The 19,121-nt window shown below is 45.6% G+C and overlaps 1 protein-coding gene across 1 annotated transcript in view; it reads left to right on the top strand.

Annotated features, from left to right (window-relative positions):
- Nucleotides 1–11,760: 11,760 nt before the first annotated feature.
- The window catches only part of cplx2a (complexin 2a), a 45,856-nt gene continuing 38,495 nt past the window's right edge, over nt 11,761–19,121 (top strand). The window contains exons 1-3 of the mRNA XM_083765208.1: nt 11,761–11,843; nt 12,132–12,422; nt 13,487–13,617. Of these exons, the coding sequence (XP_083621334.1) occupies nt 13,587–13,617 (31 nt within the window). The 5' untranslated portion in view covers nt 11,761–11,843; nt 12,132–12,422; nt 13,487–13,586. The remainder of the gene's footprint in view (nt 11,844–12,131; nt 12,423–13,486; nt 13,618–19,121) is intronic.

Raw genomic sequence — 19,121 nt, 5'->3', positions numbered from 1 at the left:
AGAGTAGTTCCGGAGCAACGGATTGTGTGGCCTTGCTCATTCCCTGATGGACTGATCGAGGGTAGCTACTGGGACGTAAGTCGGGGTTTGATCAACCCCGACTGGGTTACCTGAGTGGGTTACCCCGAAAACCCTGTTGACCTCGGGATACATCACTGAGGATACGTCCCAGGTGCATCCATGCGATGTACTTTTAGTTATAGTTGTCTTGTTGTATTGTAAAATTGTATTAGCCTACAGTTTTTACAGGTGATGTAACTGATTGGTTAGTGACTGGTTAGTGATAGGAATAATGTTTGCGGTGTGTGTTTAGTAACAGGGGTCTCCCCGTCTCTCCGGTTCTTTAATACACTGAAAATATATTTTCAGCTGGGTGACCAATTTCATCCAATCAGGAGAGTGATCCCATTTATCATCTTCAACTTTAACTAGGCCTACTCCAATCACAACCTGAAAACATATGTTCTGTTTATTAGAGCTGAAGAGATGTGGGGTGGGGAACAAACTCTCTATTACAGCAGTGATATACTATGGGATAATGGGAATATATTATTTTAAAAACAAACATACGACTTACACTTCCTTTAAGCTAGGTTTGCTGAGAATGGGTCCAGTCAGCATTGCATGCTGGGAAAGGTCGTCAGATTCCTGGACCTGAAAAAGACAAAGACAAAAGCATGAAAAGGAGTTCAACTTCCAACCGTGAAAACAACACACTGAGATTCTTCAAGCTAAATACCTGAGCATATTGACACCTGCAGGCTACACACAAACTCATTCTAATGTAGGTACAGTATAGGAAGAAAGCCCGCTGTGACAAGTCACCCGTCTCCTTTATGTGCAGTACTTTGTGTTGTGATTCTGATTTGGATCTATATTTCAGAATAAGTAGGTTTCCACTTGTAAAAAACAAAAACAAAACAAAAACCAAAAACACAATAAACAGAGGGGCTTACTCAATCGCTTCTGCTCGATCTACTTGTGATTTCAAAAATAAAAGAAATTACAAAAATACTGTACTGTAGGTAAGTGTTATTGTGGTTTAAGGAACTTGTTAAATTGTGACTTTATCAAACATACCAGACAATCTACATTCATACCCAAAAAGAAATGCGAGTCTTAAAGGCAGTCTTATATCAGAAGCAGGGATGCAACATAATTATGAACCATAAAAATTAATGACTGGGGGGGATGGGGGGTGGAGATATCACAAGCAAAATCTCCAGCAAATCCAACCCTAGGAACAAGGAACTAGAAGTGCACATTATGTGCCTCACTCCATTTTGTGTGAATTCTACTGCAAAGGACTGTCAAAATGTGTTACACCCACCTCCATCCCTGGCCATGATGCATTACAGCAACGCCGTCGGATGGAAACCTTGTATGTCACAAACCTGTGTTTAGTTGTTTTTTTGTCACTATCTCTTGTTAATCTTAACGCATTTAGACCTGAGGCAGATTCTACAAAATGCCATCTAAATCAGTAGTTATTTTTCGTAATTCAAAGTAATTCAACATTTTTCAAACACTTTCAAGATTTTTCAAAAATAGATGTGCGGCACGATGTGACACACTGTGAGCTTTTGTATATCTGCTATTTTTGAATAGCCAACACAAAAATGTAAAATGACACAGATGTTTTCCTGGTTTTAATAGGCTACTTTTCACTGTGAAAAATTGCCGATCTACAAGCTTGTTGTATAGATCGGCTATTTTTGCTGCTTTTGTGTAACGCGACAAAGTAAGCAAAAAAAAAGAAAGAAACGATATGGAGATACAGGGTTTCTGCCTGACAGCCACGATAGTCAACAGCCTTCTGGGCAGCATTAGTGCAGAGTACAGGGCCATGCCAGGGTGCTGCTGCCAGTGAGACGCTCAGTGCAAATATGGGTCCAGCATATATATACACACACACACACACACACACACACACACACACACACACACACACACACACACACACACACACACACACACACACACACACACACACACACACACACACACACAGTGCTGCAGTGAAGGTACATTCATTCTCCATGACATTTCTCCTGAAGTAAATAAGTAGCAGGCCGTTAACACTCACTCTGTGCTGCTGTACGGTTACAGTGCAGGGGAAAGTATATATGTACATATATGTATATATACTGTGCTTGAGCAAAACTGTTGACTTTTACTTCACCTGAGTATTTAAACATTTTCAATACTTCATACTTAGACACTCCGTTTCGTAACGGGGGAGAGGTTCTCTGGAGTGGGTCGTTAGCCCACAGCCAAGCAGAACAGAAGTCCTCGAGAGGCGGCTGTTGGTAATCGTATAGCCACAGTGGACTCAGTATGGGGCTGAGACATGGACCCTATGGGGCTGAGACATGGACCCTCAGTATGGGGCTGAGACATGGACCCTCATCAGCACAACAGGAAAGATCCCTGGAGGACCCGTGTAGATTTTGACAGCACATTTTGATTTTGGTTTTTGGTCTCTTGAATAGTTTATTTAGTTTTAGTCACATTTTTGTCACCTGGAATGTTTCAGTGTTGTATTGTTGTATTTTGACAGGCCTTGATGCATGCCGTATATAGTAATGACTGATTTTACACTTGCTGAAAATAGCAGATCTACAAGCTCACAACTCGTCGCAACGAAAACATTTCGTCATAGTATTAGTCGACGAAATCAACACTGCCCTGGACGGAGTCTATACTGTGGCATTAGGACGGAGTCTATACTGTGGCATTAGGACGGAGTCTATACTGTGGCATTAGGACAGAGTCTATACTGTGGCATTAGGACGGAGTCTATACTGTGGCATCAGGACGGAGTCTATACTGTGGCATCAGGACAGAGTCTATACTGTGGCATTAGGATGGAGTCTATACTGTGGCATTAGGACGGAGTCTATACTGTGGCATTAGGACGGAGTCTATACTGTGGCATTAGGACAGAGTCTATACTGTGGCATTAGGACGGAGTCTATACTGTGGCATTAGGATGGAGTCTATACTGTGGCATTAGGACGGAGTCTATACTGTGGCATTAGGACGGAGTCTATACTGTGGCATCAGGACGGAGTCTATACTGTGGCATTAGGACAGAGTCTATACTGTGGCATTAGGACAGAGTCTATACTGTGGCATTAGGACAGAGTCTATACTGTGGCATCAGGACGGAGTCTATACTGTGGCATTAGGACAGAGTCTATACTGTGGCATTAGGACGGAGTCTATACTGTGGCATCAGGACGGAGTCTATACTGTGGCATTAGGACGGAGTCTATACTGTGGCATTAGGACAGAGTCTATACTGTGGCATTAGGACAGAGTCTATACTGTGGCATTAGGACGGAGTCTATACTGTGGCATCAGGACGGAGTCTATACTGTGGCATTAGGACAGAGTCTATACTGTGGCATTAGGACGGAGTCTATACTGTGGCATTAGGACAGAGTCTATACTGTGGCATTAGGACGGAGTCTATACTGTGGCATTAGGACGGAGTCTATACTGTGGCATTAGGACGGAGTCTATACTGTGACATTAGGACAGAGTCTATACTGTGGCATTAGGACAGAGTCTATACTGTGGCATTAGGACAGAGTCTATACTGTGGCATTAGGACAGAGTCTATACTGTGGCATTAGGACGGAGTCTATACTGTGGCATCAGGACGGAGTCTATACTGTGGCATTAGGACAGAGTCTATACTGTGGCATTAGGTGGACGGAGTCTATACTGTGGCATTAGGACGGAGTCTATACTGTGGCATTAGGTGAGTCTATACTGTGGCATTAGGTGGACGGAGTCTATACTGTGGCATTAGGACGGAGTCTATACTGTGGCATTAGGACGGAGTCTATACTGTGGCATTAGGACAGAGTCTATACTGTGGCATTAGGACGGAGTCTATACTGTGGCATTAGGTGGACGGAGTCTATACTGTGGCATTAGGACGGAGTCTATACTGTGGCATTAGGACAGAGTCTATACTGTGGCATTAGGACGGAGTCTATACTGTGGCATTAGGTGGACGGAGTCTATACTGTGGCATTAGGACGGAGTCTATACTGTGGCATTAGGACAGAGTCTATACTGTGGCATTAGGACAGAGTCTATACTGTGGCATTAGGACAGAGTCTATACTGTGGCATTAGGACAGAGTCTATACTGTGGCATTAGGACAGAGTCTATACTGTGGCATTAGGACAGAGTCTATACTGTGGCATTAGGACAGAGTCTATACTGTGTCATTAGGACGGAGTCTATACTGTGGCATTAGGACGGAGTCTATACTGTGGCATTAGGATGGAGTCTATACTGTGGCATTAGGACGGAGTCTATACTGTGGCATCAGGACGGAGTCTATACTGTGGCATTAGGACGGAGTCTATACTGTGGCATTAGGACGGAGTCTATACTGTGGCATCAGGACGGAGTCTATACTGTGGCATTAGGACGGAGTCTATACTGTGGCATTAGGACAGAGTCTATACTGTGGCATTAGGACGGAGTCTATACTGTGGCATTAGGACGGAGTCTATACTGTGGCATTAGGACAGAGTCTATACTGTGACATTAGGACGGAGTCTATACTGTGACATTAGGACGGAGTCTATACTGTGGCATTAGGACGGAGTCTATACTGTAGCATTAGGACGGAGTCTATACTGTGGCATTAGGACGGAGTCTATGCTGTGGCATCAGGACAGAGTCTATACTGTGGCATTAGGACAGAGTCTATACTGTGGCATTAGGACGGAGTCTATACTGTGGCATTAGGACGGAGTCTATACTGTGACATTAGGACAGAGTCTATACTGTGGCATTAGGACAGAGTCTATACTGTGGCATTAGGACAGAGTCTATACTGTGGCATTAGGACAGAGTCTATACTGTGGCATTAGGACGGAGTCTATACTGTGACATTAGGACGGAGTCTATACTGTGACATTAGGTGGACAGAGTCTATACTGTGACATTAGGACAGAGTCTATACTGTGGCATTAGGACAGAGTCTATACTGTGGCATTAGGACGGAGTCTATACTGTGGCATCAGGACGGAGTCTATACTGTGGCATTAGGACGGAGTCTATACTGTGGCATTAGGTGGACGGAGTCTATACTGTGGCATTAGGACAGAGTCTATACTGTGGCATTAGGACAGAGTCTATACTGTGGCATTAGGACGGAGTCTATACTGTGGCATCAGGACGGAGTCTATACTGTGGCATTAGGACGGAGTCTATACTGTGGCATTAGGACGGAGTCTATACTGTGGCATTAGGACAGAGTCTATACTGTGGCATTAGGACGGAGTCTATACCGTGGCATTAGGACGGAGTCTATACTGTGGCATTAGGACGGAGTCTATACTGTGGCGTTAGGACGGAGTCTATACTGTGGCATTAGGACGGAGTCTATACTGTGGCATTAGGACGGAGTCTATACTGTGGCATTAGGACGGAGTCTATACTGTGGCATTAGGACGGAGTCTATACTGTGGCATTAGGACGGAGTCTATACTGTGGCATTAGGACGGAGTCTATACTGTGGCATTAGGACGGAGTCTATACTGTGGCATCAGGACGGAGTCTATACTGTGGCATCAGGACGGAGTCTATACTGTGGCATCAGGACGGAGTCTATACTGTGTCATTAGGACGGAGTCTATACTGTGGCATTAGGACGGAGTCTATACTGTGGCATTAGGACAGAGTCTATACTGTGGCGTTAGGACGGAGTCTATACTGTGGCATTAGGACGGAGTCTATACTGTGGCATTAGGACGGAGTCTATACTGTGGCATTAGGACGGAGTCTATACTGTGGCATTAGGACGGAGTCTATACTGTGACATTAGGACAGAGTCTATACTGTGGCATCAGGACAGAGTCTATACTGTGGCATTAGGACGGAGTCTATACTGTGGCATCAGGACAGAGTCTATACTGTGACATTAGGACGGAGTCTATACTGTGGCATTAGGACGGAGTCTATACTGTGACATTAGGACAGAGTCTATACTGTGGCATCAGGACGGAGTCTATACTGTGGCATCAGGACGGAGTCTATACTGTGGCATTAGGACGGAGTCTATACTGTGGCATTATAGGACGGAGTCTATACTGTGGCATTAGGACGGAGTCTATACTGTGGCATTAGGACGGAGTCTATACTGTGGCATTAGGACGGAGTCTATACTGTGACATTAGGACGGAGTCTATACTGTGACATTAGGACAGAGTCTATACTGTGGCATTAGGACAGAGTCTATACTGTGACATTAGGACGGAGTCTATACTGTGGCATTAGGACGGAGTCTATACTGTGACATTAGGACAGAGTCTATACTGTGGCATTAGGACAGAGTCTATACTGTGACATTAGGACGGAGTCTATACTGTGGCATTAGGACGGAGTCTATACTGTGGCATTAGGACAGAGTCTATACTGTGGCATTAGGACGGAGTCTATACTGTGGCATTAGGACAGAGTCTATACTGTGGCATTAGGTGGACGGAGTCTATACTGTGGCATTAGGACGGAGTCTATACTGTGGCATTAGGACGGAGTCTATACTGTGGCATCAGGACAGAGTCTATACTGTGGCATTAGGACAGAGTCTATACTGTGACATTAGGACGGAGTCTATACTGTGACATTAGGACGGAGTCTATACTGTGACATTAGGACGGAGTCTATACTGTGACATTAGGACAGAGTCTATACTGTGGCATTAGGACAGAGTCTATACTGTGGCATCAGGACAGAGTCTATACTGTGGCATTAGGTGGACGGAGTCTATACTGTGGCATTAGGACAGAGTCTATACTGTGGCATTAGGGGACGGAGTCTATACTGTGACATTAGGACAGAGTCTATACTGTGACATTAGGACGGAGTCTATACTGTGACATTAGGACGGAGTCTATACTGTGGCATTAGGACGGAGTCTATACTGTAGCATTAGGACGGAGTCTATACTGTGGCATTAGGACGGAGTCTATGCTGTGGCATCAGGACAGAGTCTATACTGTGGCATTAGGACAGAGTCTATACTGTGGCATTAGGACGGAGTCTATACTGTGGCATTAGGACGGAGTCTATACTGTGACATTAGGACAGAGTCTATACTGTGGCATTAGGACAGAGTCTATACTGTGGCATCAGGACGGAGTCTATACTGTGGCATTAGGACAGAGTCTATACTGTGGCATCAGGACGGAGTCTATACTGTGGCATTAGGACGGAGTCTATACTGTGGCATTAGGACAGAGTCTATACTGTGGCATTAGGACGGAGTCTATACTGTGGCATTAGGAAAGAGTCTATACTGTGGCATCAGGACGGAGTCTATACTGTGGCATTAGGACGGAGTCTATACTGTAGCATTAGGACGGAGTCTATACTGTGGCATTAGGACAGAGTCTATACTGTGGCATTAGGACGGAGTCTATACTGTGGCATTAGGACGGAGTCTATACTGTGGCATTAGGACGGAGTCTATACTGTAGCATTAGGACGGAGTCTATACTGTAGCATTAGGACGGAGTCTATACTGTAGCATTAGGACAGAGTCTATACTGTGACATTAGGACAGAGTCTATACTGTGGCATTAGGACAGAGTCTATACTGTGGCATTAGGACGGAGTCTATACTGTAGCATTAGGACGGAGTCTATACTGTAGCATTAGGACGGAGTCTATACTGTAGCATTAGGACAGAGTCTATACTGTGGCATTAGGACGGAGTCTATACTGTGGCATTAGGACGGAGTCTATACTGTGACATTAGGACGGAGTCTATACTGTGGCATTAGGACGGAGTCTATACTGTGGCATTAGGACGGAGTCTATACTGTGACATTAGGACGGAGTCTATACTGTGGCATTAGGACGGAGTCTATACTGTGACATTAGGACAGAGTCTATACTGTGGCATTAGGACAGAGTCTATACTGTGGCATCAGGACGGAGTCTATACTGTGGCATTAGGACAGAGTCTATACTGTGGCATTAGGACAGAGTCTATACTGTGGCATCAGGACAGAGTCTATACTGTGGCATTAGGACAGAGTCTATACTGTGGCATTAGGACAGAGTCTATACTGTGGCATTAGGACAGAGTCTATACTGTGGCATTAGGACGGAGTCTATACTGTGGCATTAGGACAGAGTCTATACTGTGGCATTAGGATGGAGTCTATACTGTGGCATTAGGACAGAGTCTATACTGTGGCATTAGGACAGAGTCTATACTGTGGCATTAGGACAGAGTCTATACTGTGGCATTAGGACAGAGTCTATACTGTGGCATTAGGACAGAGTCTATACTGTGGCATTAGGACGGAGTCTATACTGTGGCATCAGGACGGAGTCTATACTGTGGCATTAGGACAGAGTCTATACTGTGGCATTAGGACAGAGTCTATACTGTGGCATTAGGACAGAGTCTATACTGTGGCATTAGGACGGAGTCTATACTGTGGCATTAGGACGGAGTCTATACTGTGGCATTAGGACAGAGTCTATACTGTGGCGTTAGGACGGAGTCTATACTGTGGCATTAGGACGGAGTCTATACTGTGGCATTAGGACAGAGTCTATACTGTGGCATTAGGTGGACGGAGTCTATACTGTGGCATCAGGACGGAGTCTATACTGTGGCATCAGGACGCAGTCTATGCTGTGGCATTAGGACGGAGTCTATGCTGTGGCATTAGGTGGACGGAGTCTATACTGTGGCATTAGGACGGAGTCTATACTGTGGCATTAGGTGGACGGAGTCTATACTGTGGCATTAGGACGGAGTCTATACTGTGGCATTAGGACAGAGTCTATACTGTGGCATTAGGACAGAGTCTATACTGTGGCATTAGGACAGAGTCTATACTGTGGCATTAGGACAGAGTCTATACTGTGGCATTAGGTGAGTCTATACTGTGGCATTAGGACAGAGTCTATACTGTGGCATTAGGACGGAGTCTATACTGTGGCATTAGGACGGAGTCTATACTGTGGCATTAGGACGGAGTCTATACTGTGGCATCAGGACGGAGTCTATACTGTGGCATTAGGACGGAGTCTATACTGTGGCATCAGGACGGAGTCTATACTGTGGCATTAGGACGGAGTCTATACTGTGGCATCAGGACGCAGTCTATGCTGTGGCATCAGGACGGAGTCTATACTGTGGCATTAGGACAGAGTCTATACTGTGGCATTAGGACGGAGTCTATACTGTGGCATTAGGTGGACGGAGTCTATACTGTGGCGTTAGGACGGAGTCTATACTGTGGCATTAGGACGGAGTCTATACTGTGGCATTAGGACAGAGTCTATACTGTGGCATTAGGACGGAGTCTATACTGTGGCATTAGGACGGAGTCTATACTGTGGCATTAGGACGGAGTCTATACTGTGGCATTAGGACAGAGTCTATACTGTGGCATTAGGACAGAGTCTATACTGTGGCATTAGGACAGAGTCTATACTGTGGCATTAGGTGAGTCTATACTGTGGCATTAGGACAGAGTCTATACTGTGGCATTAGGACAGAGTCTATACTGTGGCATCAGGACAGAGTCTATACTGTGGCATTAGGACGGAGTCTATACTGTGGCATTAGGACGGAGTCTATACTGTGGCATTAGGTGAGTCTATACTGTGGCATTAGGACGGAGTCTATACTGTGGCATTAGGACGGAGTCTATACTGTGGCATTAGGACGGAGTCTATACTGTGGCATCAGGACGGAGTCTATACTGTGGCATTAGGACGGAGTCTATACTGTGGCATTAGGACGGAGTCTATACTGTGGCATTAGGTGGACGGAGTCTATACTGTGGCATTAGGACAGAGTCTATACTGTGGCATTAGGACGGAGTCTATACTGTGGCATTAGGACAGAGTCTATACTGTGGCATTAGGACGGAGTCTATACTGTGGCATTAGGACGGAGTCTATACTGTGGCATTAGGTGGACGGAGTCTATACTGTGGCATTAGGACAGAGTCTATACTGTGGCATTAGGACAGAGTCTATACTGTGGCATTAGGACAGAGTCTATACTGTGGCATTAGGACAGAGTCTATACTGTGGCATTAGGACAGAGTCTATACTGTGGCATTAGGTGAGTCTATACTGTGGCATTAGGACGGAGTCTATACTGTGGCATTAGGACGGAGTCTATACTGTGGCATTAGGACGGAGTCTATACTGTGGCATTAGGACAGAGTCTATACTGTGACATTAGGACAGAGTCTATACTGTGGCATTAGGACAGAGTCTATACTGTGGAATTAGGACGGAGTCTATACTGTGGCATTAGGACAGAGTCTATACTGTGACATTAGGACGGAGTCTATACTGTGGCATTAGGACAGAGTCTATACTGTGGCATTAGGACGGAGTCTATACTGTGGCATTAGGACAGAGTCTATACTGTGACATTAGGACGGAGTCTATACTGTGGCATTAGGACAGAGTCTATACTGTGGCATTAGGACAGAGTCTATACTGTGGCATTAGGACGGAGTCTATACTGTGGCATTAGGACAGAGTCTATACTGTGGCATTAGGACGGAGTCTATACTGTGGCATTAGGACAGAGTCTATACTGTGGCATTAGGACAGAGTCTATACTGTGGCATCAGGACAGAGTCTATACTGTGGCATTAGGACAGAGTCTATACTGTGGCATTAGGACAGAGTCTATACTGTGGCATTAGGACGGAGTCTATACTGTGGCATTAGGACAGAGTCTATACTGTGGCATTAGGACGGAGTCTATACCGTGGCATTAGGACGGAGTCTATACTGTGGCATTAGGACAGAGTCTATACTGTGGCATTAGGACGGAGTCTATACTGTGGCATTAGGACAGAGTCTATACTGTGGCATCAGGACAGAGTCTATACTGTGGCATTAGGACAGAGTCTATACTGTGGCATTAGGACAGAGTCTATACTGTGGCATTAGGACAGAGTCTATACTGTGGCATTAGGACAGAGTCTATACTGTGGCATTAGGACGGAGTCTATACTGTGGCATTAGGACAGAGTCTATACTGTGGCATTAGGACGGAGTCTATACTGTGGCATTAGGACAGAGTCTATACTGTGGCATTAGGACGGAGTCTATACTGTGGCATCAGGACGGAGTCTATACTGTGGCATTAGGACAGAGTCTATACTGTGGCATTAGGACAGAGTCTATACTGTGGCATTAGGACGGAGTCTATACTGTGGCATTAGGACGGAGTCTATACTGTGTCATTAGGACGCAGTCTATACTGTGGCATTAGGACAGAGTCTATACTGTGGCATTAGGACGGAGTCTATACTGTGGCATTAGGACGGAGTCTATACTGTGGCATTAGGTCACATCATGAAATGTGGTCCTCTACGGGGGTTTACCACGAGTCACAGACAAGGTCAGAGAGAGATGGATGAGGCTGGCAGGGCACTGCGTCAGGCACGTGCAGGGCAAAGCCGCGGAGCCCCACACGCTACAGATGCACTGCTCACTTCACACGGTGTGATGTTTTTCGCTTTGTGAGCTTGTAGATCTGTTATTTTCATTGGAAACTTGTGAAATGGGACATTGTGCATAATGAGTACTTCTACTTATTTTGACGCCGGCAATACCTTACTTTACTCAAGTAAATTTAGAATAGGCCTAGTGTTACTATTACTTGTTGACCACGCAAAAAGGGTGAAATCCCCCAAAAGCAGGAGAAAAGCAGGAGAAGTGCTGGCGCAGGAGTTGTACTGCAGGAGGAATGGTCACATAAAAGAAGGAGTCTCCTGCGAAATGCAGGAGCCAGGAGGGTTGGCACTGGGCAGGTATGGTGGATAGGCCTATCTACAGTTTTCATATAGCGTATATCTGCTAGCTTTTCATCTTCATTTACAGGGAGGACAATACAGATGGAGAGGATGAGAAGTGTTAGTGTGACTTAAGAGAGAGAGAGAGAAAGAGCGAGAGAGAGCGAGAGAGAGAGATGTGGAGGGAGGGAGAGGAGCACATGTGATTGCCATCATCATCATCATCATCATCATCATAGGAGGAGGAAGGCGGCAGCCAACTGCAGTTCCCCCTCTCTCTGACGCCCTCCTCTTCTCTCTTTGCAGGAAGAAACGGTCGCTTCCTGCGCTGTGCGTGTGTGTGGTGTGTGTATGTATGTGTGTGCGCGCGCGCGTGCGTGTGTGTGTGAGTGTATGTGTGTGTGTGTAGACCGTGTACCTTTAGCTACTTGGAAATAACAGGGATGATGACCGCAAACTGAGTGCCTGGAAAAAAAAACTAACAACAAAAAAAAACCCCAACACTCGCTCCGTTTTGAGCGACAACTTCAAGGATAACACGACAACGCCGCTCTCTCTCTCTCTCTCTCTCTTTTGGCGACAGAAACAGGCTCAAAGGTAAACGATATGCGACCGTCAACGCCGCTCGTCATGTCGTGCTGGTGGCAATAAGACGAACGGTCGACTGTTTTGCGCTTGCGTTTGTGTGCACACGGGACAGGACGGGGAATCCCGAGGAACTGTCCACCCCACACGGTGCAGAAATACGATGCTAAACGCTAAACGGGGTGCCGTCGTGGCGTAGACAGAACCGAACCGGGTGCTTTTAGCGGTTCATTTGAGGTAAATAATAATAATACTAATAATACTAGCCTGCAGGGCATCGTTGTGCCGCGGATGCTGCAGGCAGACGACGCTCAGGTGGAGCCACTTAATTAATAACGCGATTGGCTGTTTTTCGAACTGCAAGTTTGGACGCCCTGCAGCGTGTAAATGATAGCCCGGGCCGAGGTTTGGGTTTTTTATCGTTATGTGACGTGAAAACGTTGCGGAAAATACTAGCCTCCAAATTGGGACAAAAAGATACACCGATCGGAGATTGTATAGGCTATATTTACACCACATAGGCTATATGCTAGTCGTTTAAGGAGAAGGCTATCTGCGGTTTCTCACTTTGGGATAATGCAAGTGTAGCAAATATCTTGTGCTTTTCACAGTGGCTACCTCAGTCCGCGTATCACCGAATACTGACATAATGAGAGCGGTCCATAAACCCAATACTGTATAGCAAAAAAAAATATATGCTCTAAAGTCTAGTATAGGCTATATACCTCATATCTGACCTGAGTTATTTATTTCCACGAAAACACATCACGGTCAGACAATTAAGCACAGTCAGCATAAATGCACAGCAGAGGAGCCTGCTGGGCTGAGGACGGAGGAGGAGGACGCAGGTGCACCAGCCACTAAGCCAGGCAGCCACGTACCGAACGCAGCGTTATTAGTCATCATCCAACCCCATCCCGTCAAACTTCACTATAGTAGGCTCATATACCACCGTCAGCGTAGTAACTTCACCATCGCATATTACCATCATAAAGCTATACTACTATATTAGCCGTATATAATAGTAACGTCATATATATAGGCTCTTGTTCTCTGCTCCTTCTCATCACATATAGGTTGTCATCCTCCAAACACAGCTGACCACAGAGGAACGGATCTTGTCCGTGATTATTTGAGGACCAAAAAGGAAGAGGAGTTACACAGAATTGCTTCATCATGAATTTTGTAATGAAAGCAGCGATGGGAGGTAAGTTATGTCGGAGTGTGACAGTGTGTGTGTGTGAGTGAGTGAGTGAGTGAGTGAGTGAGTGTGTGTGTGAGAGTGTGTGTGTGAGAGTGAGTGAGTGAGTGAATGAGTGAGCGAGTGAGTGTGCGTGCGTACGTGTGTGTGTGAGAGAGTGAGTGAGTGAGTGTGTGAGTGCGTGCGCGTGTGCATGCGCGCATGTGTGTATGTGAGAGAGAGTGTGAGTGAGTGGCCGGTCTGGAGGCTGGTTTAACAGCACTGCAGTGGAAAGGACTTAAAGGACTGTTGCGGCAGTATATATATGGCTATAGTATAGGTACAGTATATCGGCTATAGTATAAGGCTATAGTCTATATACAGTATAGTCTACCAGTATAGACTCAGTATAGTACGAGCTGGTATAGGTTGGGATGATAAGTCATCCTGCGCAAAAAAAACGAATGACTCCCGCCGTTCCTACACCACCCCTCCAGCTCCACCCCCTATACCCCACCCCCCACCTCCATATAGCTCTCAACAAATGGAACCAAAATGTGGACCCATGAGGCGGTCCATTTGCTATAGCGCTTGTATATACACTGAAAGGGTTCCATTTGGACCCCCTGGCGGGTCTCCGGAGACACTGTTGAGAAGCAGTGCATGTAATAAGAGCACAGGAGCAGTGCATGACTTGACCACGCTGACAATGAGCCCCATGGGACAGAGGCTGTGGCGCTGACGCCAGCCTCTGTCCCATGGGGGTCCCATGGGACAGAGGCTGTGGCGCTGACGCCAGCCTCTGTCCCATGGGGGTCCCATGGGACAGAGGCTGTGGCGCTGACGCCAGCCTCTGTCCCATGGGACCCCCATGGGACAGAGGCTGTGGCGCTGACGCCAGCCTGCTGTACCCACTGAGCACAGGCAGCATGCAGGGAAGAGACCTGTTCCATACATATACCCTTTAATGTGGGCTAGAGATAGCGGATGTACTGTATATATATAGGGTCAAAGTGGTCATATGGATTCTGATGCCCTGGAACCCCCATAAGGACCCCTGGGGTGTCCATAAGGACCCCTGGGGTGTCCATAAGGACCCCTGGGGTGTCCATAAGGACCCCTGGGGTGTCCCCGGACCCCACTTTGAGAGCCACTGCTGCAGGGTGGTCCCTTCATAATTCGTCTTATTAATCAGTTGATTTTGTTTTAGTCGACTTAGGAGACTTTGTTGGTTGATTAGACATTTTTATATGCTTTTTTCCAAGCATTTCTTGAAAATCAATACATATAATTTGGCCAGTCTATGACTTTCAACGTTGAATGCTGTTCATTTATGGAGTGCCGTGATTCTTTTCCACCCTAAAACATGATCATCAGGTATTATTATTATATAAGAAGGAAGATTTATTTCAAAATAGTGTACAGTATTTTTTTTTTAAATGTCGTTTTTATGTGGACATGCCCACCAGTGCATTAAGTGTGCCTGGTTTGCCTGGTGGGTGGTGATCCACTTGCAGAACTGAAGCCGCACCCACAGCTGTTGTTGTATGATAAAGGGTTAGGGGAGGGGATGATAATGTGATGTCACTATATCACTGTTAATTTCATTGGCACGTTTGACTGTCAAGGTTTCAGCCTCCAGGAAGAATCCCTAAATACAAAAGGGAACAGACATCATTGCACATAACAACCACATGCACTAAGGGGTCTAATGAAGTACTGTCACCGCATAAACACATGAAAAACTGGAAAAAATATCTTCTTTAAAATGCTTAACTTGACATGATCATATAGGCTATAGCAAACACAACTTCACAGAATGCCAATGACTATAGAGACTAAGAATGTAATTAGCCGAGGAGAGCCCTGGTACACGGAGTACCTTACTGTATCTTTGCTACACAGTAAGTTATCTGCAGGTTGTAGTTGTAAGCTGAACAAGGAGCCTAATGAACTAGTGGCTCAGGAGGTAGAGCAGCAAATTGGGAAAAGGAAGGTTCCCGGTTCAATGCCCAGCTCCCTCAATGTTAGTGTCGAAGTGCCCTTGAGCAAGACACTGACTGAACCCCTAACCACTCCCGATCAGCAGGTCAACAGTGCCTTGTATACGTTTCCTCTGCCGTGCGTGTAAATGAATGGGTGAATGAAATGCACGTCGTAAAGCCCTCTGGATAAAGGCACTAAATGCACCATTTACTATAACCCATTCTGAACGGGCACCCATTTTGGTGTTAGCATCATGTTATGCTTTAGCTATTGAAAAATAGCAGATCTACAAGCTCATATCGCGCCACCGAGTGGCGCGATACGAGCTTGTAGGTCTGCTATTTTTGAAAAATCGAAGACACTTTTAGAATCTGATCTGAGGTCAGAATGGGTTAATAATGAAACTGTCAGGATGTAATAGACATTTTTAGAATCTGATCTCAGGTCAGAATGGGATAATATAGTAAACGGTTCATTTAGTGCCTTTATTATTTTATTATACCATGCCTTTAAACCCATAATGCCAAACACAATGTCAGCCCTGACAAAGTGTGAACACTGTGTTGCGGTGTAGATACAGTATGCAGTTCTTGTCAAAACATTTTTGTCGCCAGCGGTCGGCATGCAGGAGGCATCCTCAACAGTTTTAATCCCACTTAAGAATTCCTATCCTGTCACTGCAGTCAAAATGTTCCCATCTCCTGTGCCTCACAGTGCTATAAAGCCATGTAATAAATGCAGCGATAACTCTGGGGGGCTGTGTGTGTGTGCGCGCAAGCGCATGTGTGCGCGTGTGTGTGTGTGCGTACATGTGTGCCTGCATGCGTGCGTGCGTGCATGCATCCGTGCTTGCGTGCATGCATCCGTGCTTGCGTGCATGCGTGCTTGCGTGCGTACGTGCGTGCGTGTGTGCAGAAGGGCATCACACCCACCTTGTGGAACACAATTATCTGTTTATTTCCTGTTGGTTATTAACAGCTGCAGAAAAGTGAGATGGATGTTTATTTTGAGCTCATCCCTATTGCACCTGCCTTACAATTAGTAGGTAACAAGTATAAGGATTATAATTTGCGAACACTGTGACCTTAATATAGCGTTCAAATCTGTTCAACCACTTCAACCCTATTTTATGCTTCAGGTATTCAAAACTCAGAGCTTGTAGTTTGGCTGTTTTTGAAAAGGTTTGAGTCATCTTGAAAAATGGTGAGAAATTGGAAATGGAATAATTGTGAACAGTCAATGTGAGTGGTCCATGACATGAGAACCTCTGCTGTAGCTAACACTGTTGTAACTGTAAAGACAGTTACTATAGACCATCCAGAAAAACGTGGGAAAACAATCCTTGATTATGCGATGAAATATGCAGGTTTTTACATGATTTTATGCAGTGAAATTGCGGGAAATTGTGAAATATGCGGAGAGTTGTGAAATATGCAAAATATGTGAAAAGTTGCAAAATACGCAGGGTTTTATGTGATTTTATGCGGTCAAATATGCAGGAATTTGCTAAATATGCGGGAAGTTTGCGCGATTATGTGCCCTTTTTGTAAAAATAATTCCCCTGCGTAATCTGCACCATTTGGCTGATTATCTGGATTGTCTAAGTTACAATAGTAACTCAGTAACTCATACTGTAAGTGTAAAGACATTAGGGATATGAGGTTGCAGGTACAGTGGTGTTTTACTGTAGAAACAGTTACAGTAGGGATGTGAGGCGGTGGTACAGTGGTGTTTTACTGTACACACAGTTACAGTAGGGATATGAGGTTGCAGGTACAGTGGTGTTTTACTGTAGAAACAGTTACAGTAGGGATGTGAGGCGGTGGTACAGTGGTGTTTTACTGTACACACAGTTACAGTAGGGATGTGAGGCGGTGGTACAGTGGTGTTTTACTGTAGAAACAGTTACAGTAGGGATGTGAGGCGGTGGTACAGTGGTGTTTTACTGTAGAGTTACAGTAGGGATGTGAGGCGGTGGTACAGTGGTGTTTTACTGTAGAAACAGTTACAGTAGGGATGTGAGGCGGTGGTACAGTGGTGTTTTACTGTACAAACAGTTACAGTAGGGATGTGAGGCGGTGGTACAGTGGTGTTTTACTGTACATAGTTACAGTAGGGATGTGAGGCGGTGGTACAGTGGTGTTTTACTGTAGAAACAGTTACAGTAGGGATGTGAGGCGGTGGTACAGTGGTGTTTTACTGTAGAAACAGTTACAGTAGGGATGTGAGGCGGTGGTACAGTGGTGTTTTACTGTACATACAGTTACAGTAGGGATGTGAGGCGGTGGTACAGTGGTGTTTTACTGTACAAACAGTTACAGTAGGGATGTGAGGCGGTGGTACAGTGGTGTTTTACTGTAGAAACAGTTACAGTAGGGATGTGAGGCGGTGGTACAGTGGTGTTTTACTGTACATACAGTTACAGTAGGGATGTGAGGCGGTGGTACAGTGGTGTTTTACTGTAGAAACAGTTACAGTAGGGATGTGAGGCGGTGGTACAGTGGTGTTTTACTGTACATAGTTACAGTAGGGATGTGAGGCGGTGGTACAGTGGTGTTTTACTGTAGAAACAGTTACAGTAGGGATGTGAGGCGGTGGTACAGTGGTGTTTTACTGTACATACAGTTACAGTAGGGATGTGAGGCGGTGGTACAGTGGTGTTTTACTGTAGAAACAGTTACAGTAGGGATGTGAGGCGGTGGTACAGTGGTGTTTTACTGTACATACAGTTACAGTAGGGATGTGAGGCGGTGGTACAGTGGTGTTTTACTGTAGAAACAGTTACAGTAGGGATGTGAGGCGGTGGTACAGTGGTGTTTTACTGTACATACAGTTACAGTAGGGATGTGAGGCGGTGGTACAGTGGTGTTTTACTGTAGAAACAGTTACAGTAGGGATGTGAGGCGGTGGTACAGTGGTGTTTTACTGTACATACAGTTACAGTAGGGATGTGAGGCGGTGGTACAGTGGTGTTTTACTGTACACACAGTTACAGTAGGGATGTGAGGCGGTGGTACAGTGGTGTTTTACTGTAGAAACAGTTACAGTAGGGATGTGAGGCGGTGGTACAGTGGTGTTTTACTGTAGAAACAGTTACAGTAGGGATGTGAGGCGGTGGTACAGTGGTGTTTTACTGTAGAAACAGTTACAGTAGGGATGTGAGGCGGTGGTACAGTGGTGTTTTACTGTACACACAGTTACAGTAGGGATGTGAGGCGGTGGTACAGTGGTGTTTTACTGTAGAAACAGTTACAGTAGGGATGTGAGGCGGTGGTACAGTGGTGTTTTACTGTACATACAGTTACAGTAGGGATGTGAGGCGGTGGTACAGTGGTGTTTTACTGTACATACAGTTACAGTAGGGATGTGAGGCGGTGGTACAGTGGTGTTTTACTGTACACACAGTTACAGTAGGGATGTGAGGCGGTGGTACAGTGGTGTTTTACTGTAGAAACAGTTACAGTAGGGATGTGAGGCGGTGGTACAGTGGTGTTTTACTGTAGAAACAGTTACAGTAGGGATGTGAGGCGGTGGTACAGTGGTGT

The sequence above is a fragment of the Protomyctophum parallelum genome (assembly GCF_964188405.1).
Source record: "Protomyctophum parallelum genome assembly, chromosome: 5".
NCBI lineage: Eukaryota > Metazoa > Chordata > Actinopteri > Myctophiformes > Myctophidae > Protomyctophum > Protomyctophum parallelum.
The sequence above is the reverse complement of the archived record's forward strand: the minus strand, read 5'-3'. Positions and strand labels throughout refer to the sequence as shown.